At 37.6% G+C, this 18,765-nt stretch overlaps 1 protein-coding gene and 1 long non-coding RNA gene across 2 annotated transcripts; one reads left to right on the plus strand and one right to left on the minus strand.

Annotated features, from left to right (window-relative positions):
• The first annotated feature begins 7,043 nt into the window (after positions 1-7,043).
• Positions 7,044-9,933, plus strand: LOC131323072 (uncharacterized). Its single transcript, XR_009199071.1, has 3 exons — positions 7,044-7,143; positions 8,500-8,564; positions 9,373-9,933. It is a non-coding gene; the product is annotated as an uncharacterized LOC131323072 (long non-coding RNA).
• Positions 9,934-11,723: 1,790 nt separating this feature from the next.
• Positions 11,724-18,555, minus strand: LOC131323062 (uncharacterized). Its single transcript, XM_058354682.1, has 9 exons — positions 18,163-18,555; positions 17,064-17,111; positions 16,880-16,939; positions 15,329-15,412; positions 15,065-15,175; positions 13,914-14,027; positions 13,685-13,785; positions 12,637-12,748; positions 11,724-12,277 (listed from the first exon to the last, which is right to left on the minus strand). The coding sequence occupies exons 1-9, from the start codon at positions 18,535-18,537 to the stop codon at positions 12,143-12,145; spliced, it is 1,140 nt and encodes a 379-aa protein (XP_058210665.1). The 5' UTR covers positions 18,538-18,555; the 3' UTR covers positions 11,724-12,142.
• Between the last annotated feature and the right edge of the window lie 210 nt (positions 18,556-18,765).

An 18,765-nucleotide genomic window follows, 5' to 3' on the forward strand; every position in this document is an offset into this window, starting at 1 on the left:
ATTCAAGAACACATCTGCTTTTTTTTTTTTTTGAGTACATGATTTTTTTTCCAAATTCATAATATTAGGGAAGGAAGTCACCAATTTTTTTTCCAAAATTAAAGGAGAAAATCGATATATTTTTGCCAAAAAAAATGTGTAATGGAGGGAAGTGATCAATGGTGGAAAACACAAAGGGAGAGAGAGTGAAATTGTAGTGTATCCCTTATTTTAGTTATGGACTAGAAATGACTATTGTGGACCTCAACATTGTTAAGCTTAGCAACCTCTTAAATGGATAATCAAAAGCTGATGTGTCAACTTTTGATTTTCCATTTTTGATTATGCCACTGTGGATGGCCTAAGGGTAGCATTACTCTCTCTCTCTCTCTCTCTCTCTCTCTCTCTCTCTCTCTCTCTCTATATATATATATATATATATATATATATATATATATATATATATATACATACACACACACACACACATCGTTTGACCCAAAAAAAAATGCCAACAAAATGTTGGACAAAAAGCTCAAGATCCTCTGTTTACTCGGCCCCATCTCTCTCTCTCTCATTTTACAACTCGTATTTTGTTTTTGTTCTTGTTTTATATAGGACTATATGAGATTATGCTACAGTCTGCAAAAGAAAGAACCTACAAAAAAGAAGAAGAAGAAGCTTCTCTTTTATTTTTGACAATTCAATGTCTATTTTTCTATAATAAATTACCCATAGTGATTAAGTTTCGTATAGTAACAGCTTTTAAATATTTTTTGCTGTGTGATGCAATAATTATCTTAAACTAAATGCTTCATAAGCCCCAATTCGTTTGTGTATTGTAGTCCACAGCCCATGAATGAAGTATCAGTAACTTCAAATTTTGGCTGCCTCCCCGTCCAAGAACACAATTATGCAGAAAATAATTAAAGCTCATTTAACATTACGAACTAGGCTACTATGCATAAAGACAATTACTCCATTCATTCGATATCTAGACAATCATTAGCTAGCACACCTTAATGCAAACTGGAGTACGTACTCAATTATTCAACAAGAAATCTGGTCAAAATATAAGAACCACGGAAGGTACGTACCAGATTCAAAAAAAAAAAAAAAAAAAACCATCTCTTAAATTTTTTTTAAATTTGATTTGTTTCATTTAGGAAAGTAAAATATGAGCCAGTCTCACTTTTGAGTCCCTACCAGAAGTTGTTCTCCCTTCATAAGTTAGAATAGATTTTAGGTGGGTTGATAAAGTGCATTGATTTTTAAATTTTGATTTATTCAATTTAGGAAAGTACGGAGTAATAGATAAGCCAGTCTCACTTTTTACTCCATACCTCCATACCAAAAGTCGCTCCCCGTTTATTAGTGCTTTATTGTAACTCTGAAAAATCATCCAAGTTTAAAAAATATCATTCAAGTATATATATTTCAAGTTTTGATTTTCTAAAATAAACAAATCAGTTAAAAACTGTAAATTAAAAATGGAATGGTTTAGAAAATCAAACATTCTTATGGAAAATTAGTTTTACTGGATATAGATAGATATAATAATAGGCTGTATGTTTTTGTGTAAATCGTAAGGTTTAAGTGTGATGTATATTTGACATTCATTTTACATTATAAAACGCTACATGTTTACATCCCAAATGATCATTAATCAAATAAGTTTTTTGGAGACATGTTTTTTCATTCGTGTGGTGTGTATAATGAGATGAACAGTTTGAATTATGATTGTAGGCCTTGCCTGAACCCACAAAATAAGAATATGGAGGGATATCAAAGGAAGGTATAGAAATTGTTGAGGGCGGTTGGTAGATAGATCGATATTGTGCCCGTCTTTTCTTGGAAGTTTCTGATTAAGAGTGTGTTTTCCTTTTACTAAAGCTACTAGTACTAAAGTTCATATTTTCATGATTTTTTGGATAGGTTTTTTTTTTTTATCGAAAATAACTTGACTATTGTCATTATCTTTTTTTTAATTAAGCAAATTTTGTCATTAGCTTGAAGATAGAAAAATAATAATTGGGGAATAATTCACCCTAACAATTAATGAATCTATCTGATTACTGAAATTTTGGAATTTCAAATTCTATAACAATAAGAAGGATAAAAGGAAACATAATTTGGAATTTGAACGAAAAAAAGGAAACTGTCCCTAATTCCTTCTTTTTCTCTTGGTCAAACCAGTTGTCTTGCATTTCAATTTTTTTAGTCAAGTGAGGGTAAGGAAACGCCTATTGGGAGCATGCCTTATCTCTCCTTAACTACAGGAAGCTTGGTCTAAAAAAAAGTAATGGCTGGCTAAATCGTATATAGATATTCATATCTAAGATTTGTTACAAATGAAGAAGGAGGTCCTCATTTTAATTAAAATATGGACTTCCCTTTTTCGATCGAATTTTGATGATCCGAGCCGATCAATGTGTTCAGAACGTAATTTCAAGGATACCTTGAAAAAATCGGCCAAAAAAAAAGACCAGAAAGGGTTTCATCCAAACAGTTTTTTATTGAACGGTTCAAATAAAAACTACTCAAATCAAACCCTTTCCAGTCATTTTTTTTGCCGATTTCTCGCCGGTACTCTTAAAATCACGTTTTGATCATATTGAGCGGCTCGGATCATTGAAATTCGATCGGAAAATGGGAGAAATAGAGAGGTTCATATTTTACTTAAAATGAAGACCCCCTCATGGAAAATGGACTGTTTTTTTTTTTTAAATGTCAAATTCATTTCATAACAATCCCGAAGGCAATACAGACTCCATTAAAAATACAAGAATGAACCAAAACTACCAAGACTTCGACACAGGCACCCCTTGCAAAAGCGCAAGACCGACGAAACGCCTAGATGAGCAACCAATGTAGGTCCAGGTAGTAGAGAATCCTAACGGACCCTAGCTCAAACCCGATGAGGCGCAAATGGAATTTGGACGGCATCACGGCCGTGGACCAGCACCGCGACAGACGAAGCAACCACAGCAACTGAGAACCACCACCGAGAAACCCAACGAACCAAACTCCAAACCATGAAGACTTATTTTCCCACCATCAACACCCATCGGATCTAGGGAAACCAGATCGATACAAACCCGGACTAGAGGATCCAGCCGGTAAGCCGGAAACCAGCCATCGGATCTAGGGAAACCAGACCAATACAGACCCGGACTGAAGGATCTAGCCGGTAAGCCGGACAAACCGGCAGAAGAAGAAAAACAGAAAAGAAACAGGAAAAAAACCTAACCCATCTAATCCTAGCCCCAACACACCATTATTACCTCGCCGACAGCCACTTATCGCCAGAAATGGGAAGACAAGGTGGAGACATGATGATTACAGCCCACAGGTCGCCGACCGGAGGTCGGAGAACCCGAAGCTTGGTCACCACGAACTCAGCAAACTCTTGCTCTCAAACCGTGAAAGATACACCAGCGGAGAGGAAAGGACGAGGAGGAGGGGGAAGGAAGAGGAGGGGAGAGGGAGGGGGAGGGGGGAAGGAGGAGGCGGCGGCCCCCCTCCCCCAGATCTGGAAACGATAAAAGGGGCTATTTAGAGAGAGAAAGTTGGGATGAGGTTTAGAGAGAGAAAGTTGGGATTTTGAGAATATTATTTACCAATCTTTTGGATTTTCATATCTAAAGTTGTTGACATCTATACTTACTATATACTATAAGAATCTAGTGACCAAAAATAAAACGAAGTTCTCTCCTTAACTCTCTCTCTTACATAGAATTTTCTCATTTTTTCACTCATTACCTTACACTTTTAAAAAAATATAAAATACATACGTTATTTTGATTGAAAATTAAATTAAGTTCAATTAACAACGTAACAAATATTCGTTGAAACCTATCTCTTGTCTGCATTTCTTTTGTTTTTTTATTATTGTGAAAGTTTTTATTATTTTGCCAGAAAAGTGAGTAAATTCCAAAAAGCCATTCATGGTGATCCACCCCACCTAATGTACAGGACATTAGGAAAAAATTCATCACTAATATATTTTGTTTGGGTTTTTGTGCATATGCTAGTGATAATAGATTGATGAAACAGAAGGGTGTGATCACACTGTTCCGTAAATAAGTGAATCTCCAGAACTACACTCATATTTGGGGGCCAAAATACTACTGTACTTGAGATCTTTCCTCCACCTCTCATTTTCCTCTCTCTTTCCTCCTATTCTTCCCTCTATCGATAACGCAACATTCCCCTCCCCCGTTTTTCCCACCGTTTCTTTGCCCCCCATTCTTTTAATTATCCTTTCAAGATTTGTTTTTATATCAATTTGATAATTGATCGAGTCGTTTCCGTATCAAAAATAATTATTAAAACGGAATAATTATTACTACCTAAAAGATAGCGGTAACTATTCCGAGTATCATCCTCAGGGATTACGAAGGCTAAATTGCGATTGCTTTAATTGATTTCTAACTTAATTCGAAAAGAGATTTGATTGTTGATTTCTAAAATATTTAAAGCTGAATAAAAATAAGCAATAAAAAGTGAGAGTTTATGAGAGAAAAGATCTAGGGTTTCGAATTCACTTGACCCGTTGTAACAATTTCTATACGATGATAAAGGTTAATTATTCGAATCAATCCGGATATCGTTAGGGTTCGCAGACCCCTCACGGTATCGCCTAAAGATATTTATGAATTACCAAATAGCATGGGGTATCGCCGCCTAGCACGAACCGTCTTACTAGTACGATCCGTCTCTATAGCACAAATCGTCTAATAGCACGGCGCGTCTTACAGAGTATAACCCATCTTATCCAGCTATCACAAAACAATTAAAAACTATTGTATGAACGTGCATAAAAATCTAGAAAATCATACACAAGATTTGCTAGAGAAAATTAATACCACAAATAAATCTTCAAGTCATACAACCACGATTCGAATAATAAAACACTAAATCAAAATATAAACATCGTTACTCAGATTCGAGCTTCATCTACGCCCTAGAAACGAGTTTAGCCGGACATCGGAAGAGAAATCATCGCACTGATCTTCTGTCCAGCCGTGATCGGAAAAGAATGACTATGCGGGGAACAGTGCTCTCGATTTTTGGCCGTGTTTCTCTTCCTTTTCGGCTCCTGTAATGCGTCCTCTCCCTCGTTATGTTTTTAACCTTGCTTATATAATAATCTCAAGCCAAACCCTTTTTTCCAGCCGACTTCACTTCCATGGCCCACCATTTAGTCCAAAATAATTACCTACCATTGGCCTCACTCCTTTTCCTTAGTACTCATGCCGTGGCCAGTGCTAAACTTCGAATACTGTTTAATATTCTAGCTCTGCGTTTATTTGCATCAAACCATCTAAAAACCTAGAACACAAAAATAAAGCATTAAATTTTGTGTAATAATATAACTGGACTTAACAATGATAAATTAGGAGGCACGTATATGAACATTTACGCGTCTATCAATAATCACCTCTAGAGAAACACGAAAACGACGCTTGTTGAATTACACTAAATTGACTCCCGAGGATCCAACCATGGTTGATTGTGTGGAAAGCAAACCCATTAATTAACCGGATTAACCATTGAGGCTCTCTCTTTCTCACAGCACATGAACTATATATCCACATACACACACTTCTTGACCAAGGCTTGCACGTGGAATCTCCAACGATTGCCTTTGGAAATTGATATTTGTGTTCCCTTTCTTGATGCAGATGCTCCATTTTGTTCATAAAGTTACTAGTAACTTCACGTTAAAAGTGGAGCGCCTACATCAAAAAAGGAAGCGCGAATATCAATTCCCTTGCCATTTCAATTGGTTCTTAATATTGGACTCCACCATTTGTTAGTTGTTACAAATTAACAAAGGTATAAACGAGTTCGGCTCCTCTCCAATTCATATCCTCCAATTCCAATTTAATGGTCAGGATTATCCTAGTATCTCCGACCCTAAAGCTCATGTGGTATTCTACGGACACCCAATTACTCTCCAAATATTCTCCAATTATCACATTTCTAGCACCAATTTACCAAATTCTAAACATTAGTAAAATTTCATATCGTAACTTTAATAACATGTGCAGGTTCAAAAAACTATCAGATTGACACAATTAATCAAAGAACTCCTTTTGCATTTCTTCTATAAAAAAAAATTCTGTAAAACTTATATTACGTTCACTTACTTACTCTTACGATTTCTTTCTAATTTCCATAACTGAATCTTAATTTCAACCTTTTTACAAACAAGAACAAGTACATCAATGAACACACGACACAGTGCGAAGCACACGTGGAAATACACTAGTATCAGTAAAAAATAATAATAAGATAATATCAGCGAAAAAAGCCATGCTAAAAGGAAAAAAAAATATTGATATAATATTAGTAAAAAAAATCCTCATGCGCTATATAAAAAAAGTTTTTCAAAGACTGGTTTAACAGGGAGAGAAGACATCGTTCAAAAAAAATTAATGAGGATTAATTATTATTTTTAAATTTTGAAGATTAAAAAAAAATTGCCGTTTAAAAAAAAACGGGGAGAGAAGACTCTTATGTAATTGAGAAATATTTTGGGAGTAATTGAGTGCCCGTAAAATACTATATGAGCTTTGAGGCTGGAGATACTAGGATAATCCTGACCATCGAATTAGAATTGGAGGATCCTCCAATTTCCTATGGATTGGCTCCTAGTCCGGCAATCGAGTTGCAGGCCTAGTTCGGCAGGGGTGCCTAGAGTAGTAGTGTTTGGTTAGCATGTACTCGTGTCTAGCTTGTGTTAGTTTTGGTTCAATCATGTATTTTGCGATGTAATCTGTCTGCTTTCAGGCTTCTCCATTTTGTAATGGATTGACATTTTCAAAAAAAAAAAAAAAAAAGGAGAGGAGCCGGACTCGGTATGAACACCATCGATCTAACCATCCACAAGCCCAATTTCCTTTTTCCATTTTTGAAGATGGCTTTACTGCAGTTTTGGAGCAAACTGCACGTACAGCGTGCAGTTTTGCATTTTCAGTGCCCTTTTTGGGCCTCGCTCGATGATCGGAATCATTCATATAATAGAGCTCGATGAGTACTTCGACCATACCAAAAACGACTGAGGAGGAAGCTGCTCTAGGTAAAGGGAAGCGCCAAAGGAAAGCTGTTTCTTACAGGGAAGCATATGCTCCACAACTTGGTGAAACATTGTATGAGGTATTGGCAGTTACTTTTCTTAGTTGGACATAATTTCCGTATTTTCAGCTAGACATGCTGGACACATATGATCGTATCCTTAATTATTCAAGTGTCCAATGCCTGACATGAAAAGGATATTTTGCAAATATCAAAGAGTCCATTTAAAATTGGAAGAGGAAAAATAGGAGGGGCTGATTAGTTGGAGGGGCTACCATTGGATTTGTTTCCAAAAAGGCAATTTGTTAGAATTTCAGAATCCTGATAGTAGAAGTATCAAACAAACAGTTTTTTGAGTTTTATTTGATGTTTAGAGGCAGGGCTTGGTTAGAGTTTGATGCCAGCCATCAATGCTTTTGGGGGTAAATTGGGTTTGTTTGGAAGCTGTAGAGTTGGTTGTTTGCTTTTGATGAACGGGAAGAAGCAGCTGGAGGAGGATGACTAGAAATGCCAGACACAAATTATCATAATGACTAGAAATGCCAAACACAAATTATCATAATTCCCATACAAGTTGGAAACTCAAACCCATACCAAGATCATCCAGAACAATGAAACAAAAACATAAATAAAGCTAGTGGGAAATTCCCTTAACAACAAACCGTATTTAACCTATACAAAAGTATACTGTATGCCTTTTAATTTCTATTTTGAAGGAGGGATTCACCCTTACTGTTTACTTAGGATCAGAAAGACTCAAACTCAGATTATCAACCATTAAACAAATTAAACAAGTGTTCATAAATTTACCAAAACCCGAGGTCTACTAACTTCTAAATATACGGTTGAGTTCATAAGGTCGCTAGTGCACCTGTGCAATATCTGTGTTGCCCATTTCTAGTTATCTTGCTTCGCATCAATTTGGCATATTTCTTATCTTTCTTGTCTTAAAATATAAAAGACATTGAAAATTATAGTGGGAGGATGGTATGTTGAAATGCGCATAAAGGCTCAAATTCAACCACCATTTGAGAAGAAATGGTGCCAAGTTGGTTCCGTTTGAGTTCCTTAAAAAAAATAAAAAAAATCTTGTTCCTATGCTTTGCAGCACTCAAAAACTTAATTTTTCTTGTATTACTTCATATAAAGCAGACAGGGCTGCTTGATTTTCGAGTAGTGCTGCGAGACTCACTTATTAGCTTCATTTTGTAGTTTTCTCGTCATTTAGGCAGCAGTCAAAGGATCCTACTCTTTTCGGAGAAGGCACAGGAAGTCCTCATTTAGTAAGATCTGAATCTGAGTTGTACCTTTTACAGCGGGTCTAATGTCATATAGGCGGGCGATTGAGTTCAACAGCGATAGTTAAACTTACACGTAGAGCACTTTGTTACTAGATATATCTTATTGACAGTTGTTTGTATGTTGGTAAATTCATAGGGCTTGAATTGAGGCCGTGAAAGCTTACTCGCAAGCCGAAACGCATATAAATTTTAGCAACCACTGTAAGTATATCAATGCCTTAATTACATTATTCCTACCTTATTCTTGTAAACTGTTATCTTTTGATCTATACTACTTTTAAATGTATGAAGATTTTTCCTACTTTTTGCTTTCCACAAATACCCCTAGCATGGTTTTTACATGGTTTTTCGGAAGCAAACCGAACCAATGCGAGTTTTGAACCATTGCAACACTCGGTTTCTGAACCAGTGCAACAGTTCAAGCGTGACCCGGTGTGAGCCAAGTCATACCTGTTCGGATAGTCACTTGTCTGCCTATTTAAATAGATTGTATCTAGCCATTTCATGCATCCAAAATTCAGAGAGCACACATACATCGCAGGACTTGATCTACTTTAAGGACACCTTGGCGAGGGCGAAATCTGCTTTAAGGACACTGTGATTCATCGCTGGACTGGATCTACTTCGTATTCTTTTACTTCGTATTCTTTGGTGTCGGCATTTGTGAGTTATATTCTCACACCAAGGTTGAATGATACTGAGATTCTATGATATTACTTGGCCAAGCTGCACGTCCTTTTTTACTAGTAGTTTTAAAATTGTGATAAAGCTTGAATTAATGTTGTTCATGTGTCGATTCTAGCGTAGTTTTGTTGCTACGTAGGTTGCATATCATCGATATTATGTAGAATGACATCAAAATCTGGATTGGGTAGCTCACTTAGTCACTCATGAGTCATGCTATAATTCGTTATATAACAACTTGGAGCAAAATCTCTTTCTTTTTCAAAATCTTTCGTAGGTTTGACATGTTACATAATTGCTTCTTTTTTTTTGGCAATTTGTACAGGTAAGTAAGGAGATGGAGTTGCTTTTTGGCAGTTAACCAAGATGGAGTTGAAGACTTTTTGGTAGTTAAATGGAACACTTGTTTTGAGTTTTTTTTGGATATGGATGTTTTGTAGTTTCGGTAATGTTGTTAAGTTTGAAGTGGTTATTGTTGGAGGATGAATGTTTTAAAAGGTTTTGAAGTTGGATAATGAATGTTGACTTATTGGATATTTGATTTGAATGATATTTTGCTTCTTCGCAATTTAAGTTTTACTAAGTTGAATCATAAGATACAAAAAAATCTGAAACGTTGTAAGCAGGTGAAAATAATATATGGAATAAAGTGTGTATTGCTGCTAAAGTCTTATTTTTGGTGACAAAAGAAGTTGTCACTGTTGTGTGTCTATTACTACGATAGGTTATTGGTGACACACAATTGGTTGTCATGGTACGTACTTTTAGTGACAACCTTTGTCAAAGAAAAATCTCTTTTCTGTGACAACATGGTGCTGCCATCGTTACTTTCCGTGACATAATTACTTTTGTCGCAGAAAATCTATCTTTTGTGACACCATATTGTTGTCACTGTTACTTTTGGTGACAACTGTGTCACGGAAAATTTGTCTTCGGTGATATCAAATTATTGTCACTGTTGACAACATTCCGTGACAACTACACACTTTTGTCACCCTTGACTTTCAGTGTCATGGATACAATGACACCTCTTCTTGTGTCACCAAAGATAATAGGTGACAAAATTTGGACTTTTGGTGACATTTTTGCATATCACCGAATGTGCTTTTTGTTGTAGTGAACCATGTTGATCGGATTCCGATCAATATCCAATTGAAACATGTTTCTCTTTGAAAAAATGTACCAGGCACACTAGATTAATAAACCCATCTTCAACCCTTCTGTTTGAAGATAAATGTGCTTCAATTGGATATCAATTGGAATCCAATGAACATGATTTTTGGTATGGTCGAGGTAGTCGTCGAGCTCTATCATATGAACAATTCCGATCATCAAGCGAGACCCAAAAAGGGCACTGAAAGTGCAGAATTGCACACTGTGCAATTTGCTCCAAAACTGCCGTAAGACAAACCAAGTACTTAGGGCCGCTAAACAAACCCAGTTACTCGAGTCTGAGCTCGTGTTCGTTCGTTAAAAGCTTGTTCAAGATTGGTTTGCTACATGGACGAACCAAACTTTAAACATTTTTTTGAAGCTCGTTAAGATTTCAAGCCAAGTTTGGACAAGTTACTACTCGACTCGTTCAGCTTAATATGTGTAAAAAAATCAAGCTACTTGAGATCGACTCGTGTTTGTGTTTGGCTTTATTGAACCTCGTTTGAAATCGACTCATCTTATAAACAAGCTAAGTTCGAATATATTTTTGAAGCTCTTTAAGTTATCAAATCAAGTTTAATCAAGTAAATCAACTACCTGTTTGTTTATCACCCCTACAGGTACTTCATTGGACTGGGTTCGCTTACAGCCCAGGCTTCGTGGGTACCGAAATACCGATTCGAGTGACGAGAATTTGGCTTCTCTACATAGAATTGGAAGAAGGTTGTTTTAATTTCTAGGACCCCTCTATATAATACGTACTGATAGGAATCCCACCGATGGGGTACCAACGGGCTTGCAGGGCCCACTCCCGACCCCGCACGAACGATTCAAGCTGTTGAATAATTTTAAAATAAAATAAAAAAAAAAACGAATGGACCCATGAAATTTCAGCTCAATCAGATATGTGTAGTTTTATAAGTGCATGAGTGGAATTATCCAAATTCAATTGATGTAGTCCTGAACCTTTGGGTTATTCAAATGAAAACCAAGAAATCTAAATTTAATGGTATGTTTCATTCGGGATCTGGCAAAGAAAAATGAATTGAAAAAACTCGTCATATTGGATTTATTTTTACTGATAATGAAAAACATTTTTTGACATCATTATTGTTTTCCTCTATAGGGTAATTACCAATTAGTGAAGCTGAAGCTGAGAGTGGCCATGAGGAGGATAGCCCAGATTGTACCTACAATTTTTTGATAACAAGTCCAATCGTTGGTACCAAAATAAGTATGGCGAAAGCCAATTTCTGGTTGGCTATAGTGTGTGTCATTTTAGCATAACAATGCCCTTCCCCTTCCCCTGTGCAATAACCTTTTTCATATACTTTGCAAGTGTCAAATTTGACGCTAAAAATGGATTGCCAAAGTTTGACATTAAATTTGGCACAAAAGTAGAGAAGGTTTAATTTGCCGTTTTTTATGTCAATTTTTCACTCCTAAACTGCATCTCCCTCCACTAAGCACCATTCCATTCCATTAATACCAAATCAATTTCTATTTCATCAGTTACTTCTCTTTGTTATGAAAAAATGGATGTATGATTCCACAGGGTATTACCATCAGCACCACACACACTCATCTACAGGGGTGACTGCACTTATCACGACATTGAAACATAGGCCCCTCCTCATTTTCTGGGCACTAAAAAGTAATTTTAGTCCCCGCCAACAAGCTATGGAACCTTGAACCCCAGATATTAAGCGAGAAAATCATGTATTTAAAAATTAAACCAACACCCGGTAGTTTTGTCTCTCCCTCCCCTTAACCTTGAGCATCGAGCCAGAAGTCCTGGTAGCTAGACCTGTCAGGAGCTATAACCCTGTGCAATCTGTGTGTACATACATACACTTTCATTTTATGTGGTGAGCTATTCATGTTACTTCCATACTGCAGATATATCATGAGTAAGGAGTACAGAGTGAGGAGCTTTGCCGCTAAAAGAACCAGCCTACGCGAAGGCCAGAAATTATGGCCACACCAGCAGCTGCCACTCCTACAGTTGTGAGGAGCTTCACTGCTGAAATAGCCAGCCTCCGTGAAGTCCTATCTACATGCCAAAGGTGCTCCAGCTGCAACATGATCAATGAGGAATTCAAGAACATAGATATTAAAAGATATTGCTGCAAAAAATCTATTCCATAACTTCCAGACTCGAAAGAACGAGATAGCAAAGAACAGAAGACCAATCAAAACTTGTTTTGTGTCAGCCAAAAAAAAAGAAAAAACCAATCATAAAAGGAGGGTGACCTTTACTTTGATAATAATTAAACACTTCACATTTTAAGAGAAGTTAACCATCCAGTGGTCTTGGAAGCCAAGTAATGGTGTGGATTGGCATAGATTTAAATCACTCCAAAGAAACTTTTAGGAGCTATATGCTGATCTTGTATAGCTAATGAAAAAACAAAACATGTGAAAATGGTCTAACCTCAACAGATTGCTTCCAGTACTTCTTTATTCCCTCCAGGTGCCCCTTTCCGACAACTGCAACAATTGAACTGTGCGTACGAGCAACTTCTAATAAAGTTGCTGACATGTACCTGAACATGCAAACAAGGATTCAGGTTAACTAGATAACTATACTACTTGAAATCTTAAGAAACTTACAGTGGAGCAAGAAACTAAATACATAAAGTAGAAAATGTCACTGTACTTGTGTTCATTGGGGCTGAGATGGATATTGCAATAAGTATCAGAGTAATCATTCTTCAAGAAAGTTCTAAAGCTAGTAGCATCACTTTCAATTACAAGTATCCTCTTCTTTCATTAATTTCTTTTCCTTTTAAGGAGAAATATAAAGACCGGAAAATAATGAAAGAAGTGGATGTTGAGTGGCGAAGAGAGATGGGTTTCTATATATTCAGGGCCCATTGGATTTGTGTTTAGAACCACTTCCATAAGGTGCCACATCCGAGAGTAAAGATTTTACTAGAAATGCATCCCTTTCTCTAGTGCAAATTGGAAACTTATGGAGTATCAAAGAAGCTATCCGTCTTTGGTCTGATATTGCCTATAAAAACTAACTTCTCCTTGAAATTGGGAACACTATACATTCAAGCTATACAGTCGGATATTGCTCAGAAAAACATACTAAAACTACACAAATCACGGCAAGGATGGCTTAATGCAACTCTGTTGATCTCTCTTTCATAGAGGTGTTGGAATTCATGATGGGATCCAACTATATGAAGCATGAGAAAATATCTAAGCGAACCAAGTAGACTTACCTTACAGTTTTTCTGTTCTCTCTTTCTCATACGAACATGAATGAGAAGTATTACCTACCAAAGTTTACCCTGTAAAGTCTTCCTAACATATCAAAATGGACTACAGAGGGACCTTGACAGAATACTTTCTCTTAATACTAAAACATCAAAAACAAAGCGAGAGAACAAGACGAATACTAGAACAAAATGTTGCCACAAAAGTATGTGGCAACTAGTACAATACTGTATAAGAAAGCAACATGTACTTACTGATCTCGCTCATATACAAGGGTTTCCATGAGAGTGGGGAATTGCTCGCTCATATGTTGAATCACACGAGTCAACATATCGACATCATCCATTTCCTTCAGCTGAAGCAAAAGCCAAATTATAACCACTGAAATTCAGTAATGTAATTATTGTACCCTTGTTTAAATATCAATATCATTTGCAAACACTGCCGTTTGGAGCCATAAGTTGTGAAGAAAGGCAAACATACCATTTTATTGAGATCTTCAGAGCTTGGTAAAAAGAATGCTTGGAAAACCACGGAATAAAGTAATTTTATCTTATGCCAAAGTGGCATCTTTGCCCATGTCCTTTGTAAAGTAATCTATCAGTTAAAACCAAATATCAAGAATAAGTTAGGTTACAATGAATTTTTGTTACAGACAATTCAAATATAGACAATGTTGAAGAATTGCTTATAAGATGACTGAGAGGGGGAAGACTAGTAGTTAGCACAAGTTAAGAAACTACATTCTCGATCTAGAAGCATGCTGAAGACATTAATTTCTGAAGCTGCCAAAAAGAGCCATTTTACAGACTAAACCACTCACAAGCAGAAAAGGAATACATTTGGATGTTCAAGATATACAGTCACATAAGGTCCATATCCCAGATAAGGCAAGAGAAAAAAGAGAGAGTGCTTAATTCTTTGAGGATTAGTGAAAGATATGGTTAGCATTGATTATTGATGTTCCTCTGTAGAGTTTTGCAAATACTATGCCGGATAATGCATCCTCCATCAATAAAGCAGGAACCAAATTCCACCCCCCACAACCCTCTCTCTTTATCTGTGTCAAGCAGAATGCTCTTGGAGATTAAGGAGCAAGTCCTGCAGACTAATAGTTAGTACACGCAAAGAAGCTATATTCTAAAGAGTCAAGATATTAACTTCTGAAGCTGCCGATAAAGAGCCACTGTTGAAACTAAAACACTCAGAGAAAGGACTACTTTTGGATGTTCAAGATATATAGTCATAAAAGGTCTGCATCCCAGAGAAAGCAAAGAAAGCGAGAACTTAAGTCTGGAGGAGGACAGAAAAACAAGGTTAGCATACTGTATTGTCGTTCATCTGTAGAGTTTTTCAACAACACATGGGATAATGCCACAACCAGCAATAAAGCAGGGACCAAATTCCATACCCCACGACCCTTCCCTCTTAATATCTTTCAAGCAGAATGCTCTTACAGAGAAAAAGGCGCAAGTCATGCTTGGCCTGTAAAACCACAATTTCGATGTACTTTCAAATGTACCTCACCAACGTTACTGGTACACTAGGTGGGGTAAAGCAGGAGGTGGGTTGGAGCCAAAGAAGTGTTTCTTGTTTCAACAATCAAACAAAATCTAATGCAAAAAGTATCTTACTTGTACCGGGCGATCGCCAAATTTCACTTGCACGTTGTCATCATACTTGAGTGCTTCTTCACATGCCACCCGAAACTCAGAACCAGGGCATACCTCAAGCTTGCTGGCAACCTAACAAAAGAACACACAGACTCATTAAAAAGATTAAGATGCATGAGAAAAGTACAAAGACCAAAAAACACACTGTAGCAGATATGTAAAATGCAAGAACGAAACACTTCTGTGTCAATTAACAAAGAATCTGGTGAATAATAATGTTCATGCCTTGGCCAGAAACCAGCTGTACAGGATTCCAAATATATCGTGCTGTGCCTTCCACATCTCCACCATATCTCTCATGGTTGGTACCTGGGGAACCAAAAATTATTACTTGTGCAAGTGAAATTTAGGGAATGGCTGCTAAATGCTAGTACTATGACGATAGAAAGAATAAAAAGACAACATGCAATGCACCATCACTACACATACAATAAACAGGTTATTGTTATTAACTTGAGCATTCTTCAGTGGGGAAAAAATACTTGGAGCCTGAAGGCTCCACGCCACCACCACATATCTCTCACTAGTGTCCATAAGAATATAAGATCATGCCTCTCACTCCACAAGGTGAATATTGTAGGTTCAAGACATTGTAAGAAGAGGAAACCAGTTCCTTAAACGCATATTCAATATACAGGACCATGCTGGCTGCAGAGTTACAGGACCTTCAAGTAATAAATAAAAATAAAATCAGCAGCAACATGGATTTCTAAGACAATAATGGGATGCTTCAGATAAGATCAATAAGCTAGGACAGAATATCCCCCATGACATACATATAATGGAATCCGCTGAGTGTTGTTCAAAAAGACCTATTAGAACCTACCTTTCATGGATGATGTAACAATTTGAACAAATTAACAAGCTGATAAGCCTTACAATTCTTAATGGAATACCTCTCGAAACGTCCTACAATGAGTTGCACCAAACATAAGGTTTTATTACGGAAACAGTGAAAATTGACAGACTAATAACCTCGAAAGGGGTATCCTTTTGCAACACAGCTTGCACACAATGCCGGTATACAAAAATGGATTCCACCGTATAGCTTATGGCATCCTTTGCGGACACATAAGATGATGCACATGCAGTTTAGTCTCGTGGGCCCACTAGGGGTCCCTCTTTAGTGGTCCAATCTTTCATTTTGTAGGCCCATTGTGTAGATGGCTTATAAAGCATCAGTCCGATCCCTTACTCACAAAAAGTCCAGTTCGATCCGGTAGCAAGATAATATGATTCTGATCAAATAGAAAAGGATCCTATGTTTCATGCATGGACACTGGAACAAGTGTGTGTTTAATTGTCATACCCCACTAATTTTCATGTCACGGATATCACATCATCTAACTTTAATGTCTAGGACCTGTGTCTGCAATTTTCTATGTAGAACAAATTTCTCATATCCCTTCACAAGCGTCAAGTATCCGGGGTGCTTACTTCATAAATTTCAAAGAGCCACAACGTACAGTTCATCATATTTGCCTTCGAAAAAATGAATGATCAAATTTCAACCGTACTTGTTTGGTTTTTTTCAAGACAAATGCCATAGCATTATCACAATTGTTGGATCAACCAAATTATTTTCAAGTTTATCATAAACACAGAAGGCCAACAAATGAGTGACCACATCACAAGAATGACTCCCGTGGTGGACCCATGGGGCCAAACGATACGGTGCAGTCCGCTAAAGTAGACTGCAAACTATCCATTCCCTAATATAAAAGCCATTAATAGCAAACTAAAGCAAACGAGCAATGAACAATTAAGTAATATTACCTTTAAATTCTGAGGAAAAAGTACAGCCTTACGACTGGGGCATAGTTCCAAGAAAACAACCTGTAGTCAAAACATGCACAAGTACTTAATAATTGATACGCAGATTGAAGATTGCTGCTACAATCAACCTGTTAAATGATCTGTCCATTAATCAAGTGGTACTAAGTTCCTAAAATAGAATCACCTGTGGTTTTGAAAAGCCGATTACAGCTTTAACTTCTTGGCATGATTCCTGCAACCACAGGGACAAAGATCATACGGTCAATTACTTACCTTTGCTGTTCCTTTTCTTTTTCATTACTTGATGACAAAAACATAACTAAATCAATGTAATGTCAGGATGAATCACCAACAGCTGACTATTTGGGGGGATGTTAAAACAAGAAAGGAGTCAATAAGGAGCACGCCTGCAAAATTGAGATGCTACGATGCCAGCAGCATCTGGTAACTTTGAAATGGGCGAAACTGAAATTTCTGGACATCTGGCAGCTAAATAAACAAAACTGCAACAGTTGGCAAATGATGCTCTCATACTGACAACGCTGTATGGAGAAACATCAACTGAACTCCATTACCCATCGTAAAACTTCAATCCATCAATATGACACAGAGACACAGCCAAAAAGTTAAAAAAACAAAAAGCGAATATGAAACAGAGAAGCCTCAAATAGATTCTCTTCATGTCAGTCCAAGGACATTTTTAATATAATTCAGAAAATTAAAGCTCATGTAATGCCACTATGCACCGAGAGTCTGAGAAAAAACTCCATTCATTTGGTCTATAGACAATCATATTCAAACTAATCAATTGCTTGACAAGAAAACTGTGTCAAAAGATAAGAAACAGAAAAGTAATTAGATTCGGGAAAGGAAAATTAAAAAACCGCCTCTTAAATTTTCCTCAATTTTCTAGGCAGCCAAACAAGGAGATCAACACAGTCGATACAAGTAAATCCACTCACTCTGGAAGCAAACTGTTCTACTATTCCTCAAGAAAACTGCGTCAAAAGAGTCCATTTCTTTCGCTTTTCTTAAATTTTTTTATTCAGAAAATCAAACAACAAGAGAGAACCAAAACGAATCCATTTCTTTCGCTTTCCTTAATTTTGAACAAGACCACTAAATCCCCAAGGACAAACCTCGTTGACAAAGGGTCGAGACAGAGAAAACCGGTTTAACCCGGTTTAATCGACCCTGTATTGGGCGGCGATCGACCCGGACACCACCTGAGTTATCAAAAGAAACAGCGAGGCCAATGAAAAACGAAACACAATTCAAGTTACCTGAGAAACGTGAGCGGTTCCAACCAAGTAAACGACGCAACTTCCCCCTTCCGCCGTCGACTCGCACGAGAGCTTCACCACCTTTCGCCGAAGCTCCTCGGGCAGCTGCACAGCCTGCACCTCCCTCCGATCTGCCACAGCGGAGGCGTCAATGCCGGTGCTAGGATCTCCGAGCACCGGAGAGGCAGGGCCGTCGATGCTGATCACGAAGTGCTCCGCCTTGGCGGGAGAGTCGGAGCCCAGCGGAATTATGAAGAGGGCTTCCATGTGGCCGCCGGGAGCTGGTTTTGGGGGGTTTCGTTGGGATCGGCGGCGGCGAGAGATCTGGTCGGCTGCGGGGGGGTTACTGTAGAGACGGAGAGCGAGATAACTCATGCATGGCAACTCTGTGGGAGCTATCAAATTCAAGGCTGGCCCGGTGACGACTCAAAGGTCTTGGAGCCAATTCAGTGCTCTAGGAGCACACTGAGGTCCACTGGCCTTCATTTCGTAAGTTCATTCTAGCCTCACGATAACAATCCGAACCGTTCATCTCACCTAAAAACAACCGAAACAGAACACGACTGTGAAAATTAATTTGACCGGATATCAATCGATATGCGG

This window comes from Rhododendron vialii, chromosome 4a (assembly GCF_030253575.1).
Source record: "Rhododendron vialii isolate Sample 1 chromosome 4a, ASM3025357v1".
NCBI classification, from domain to species: domain Eukaryota; kingdom Viridiplantae; phylum Streptophyta; class Magnoliopsida; order Ericales; family Ericaceae; genus Rhododendron; species Rhododendron vialii.

Bases quoted from the DNA above. Each gene is read 5' to 3' on its own strand.
- LOC131323062 (XM_058354682.1), bottom strand. From the start codon at position 18,537: ATGAGTTATCTCGCTCTCCGTCTCTACAGTAACCCCCCCGCAGCCGAC. The intron at 15,413-16,879 runs GTAATATTACTT...TTGGTTCCCCAG, and splicing joins TTTTTCCTCAGAATTTAAAG to GTACCAACCATGAGAGATAT. The intron at 12,749-13,684 runs GTAAGTACATGT...TTGCATGTTCAG, and splicing joins CTTGTATATGAGCGAGATCA to GTACATGTCAGCAACTTTAT.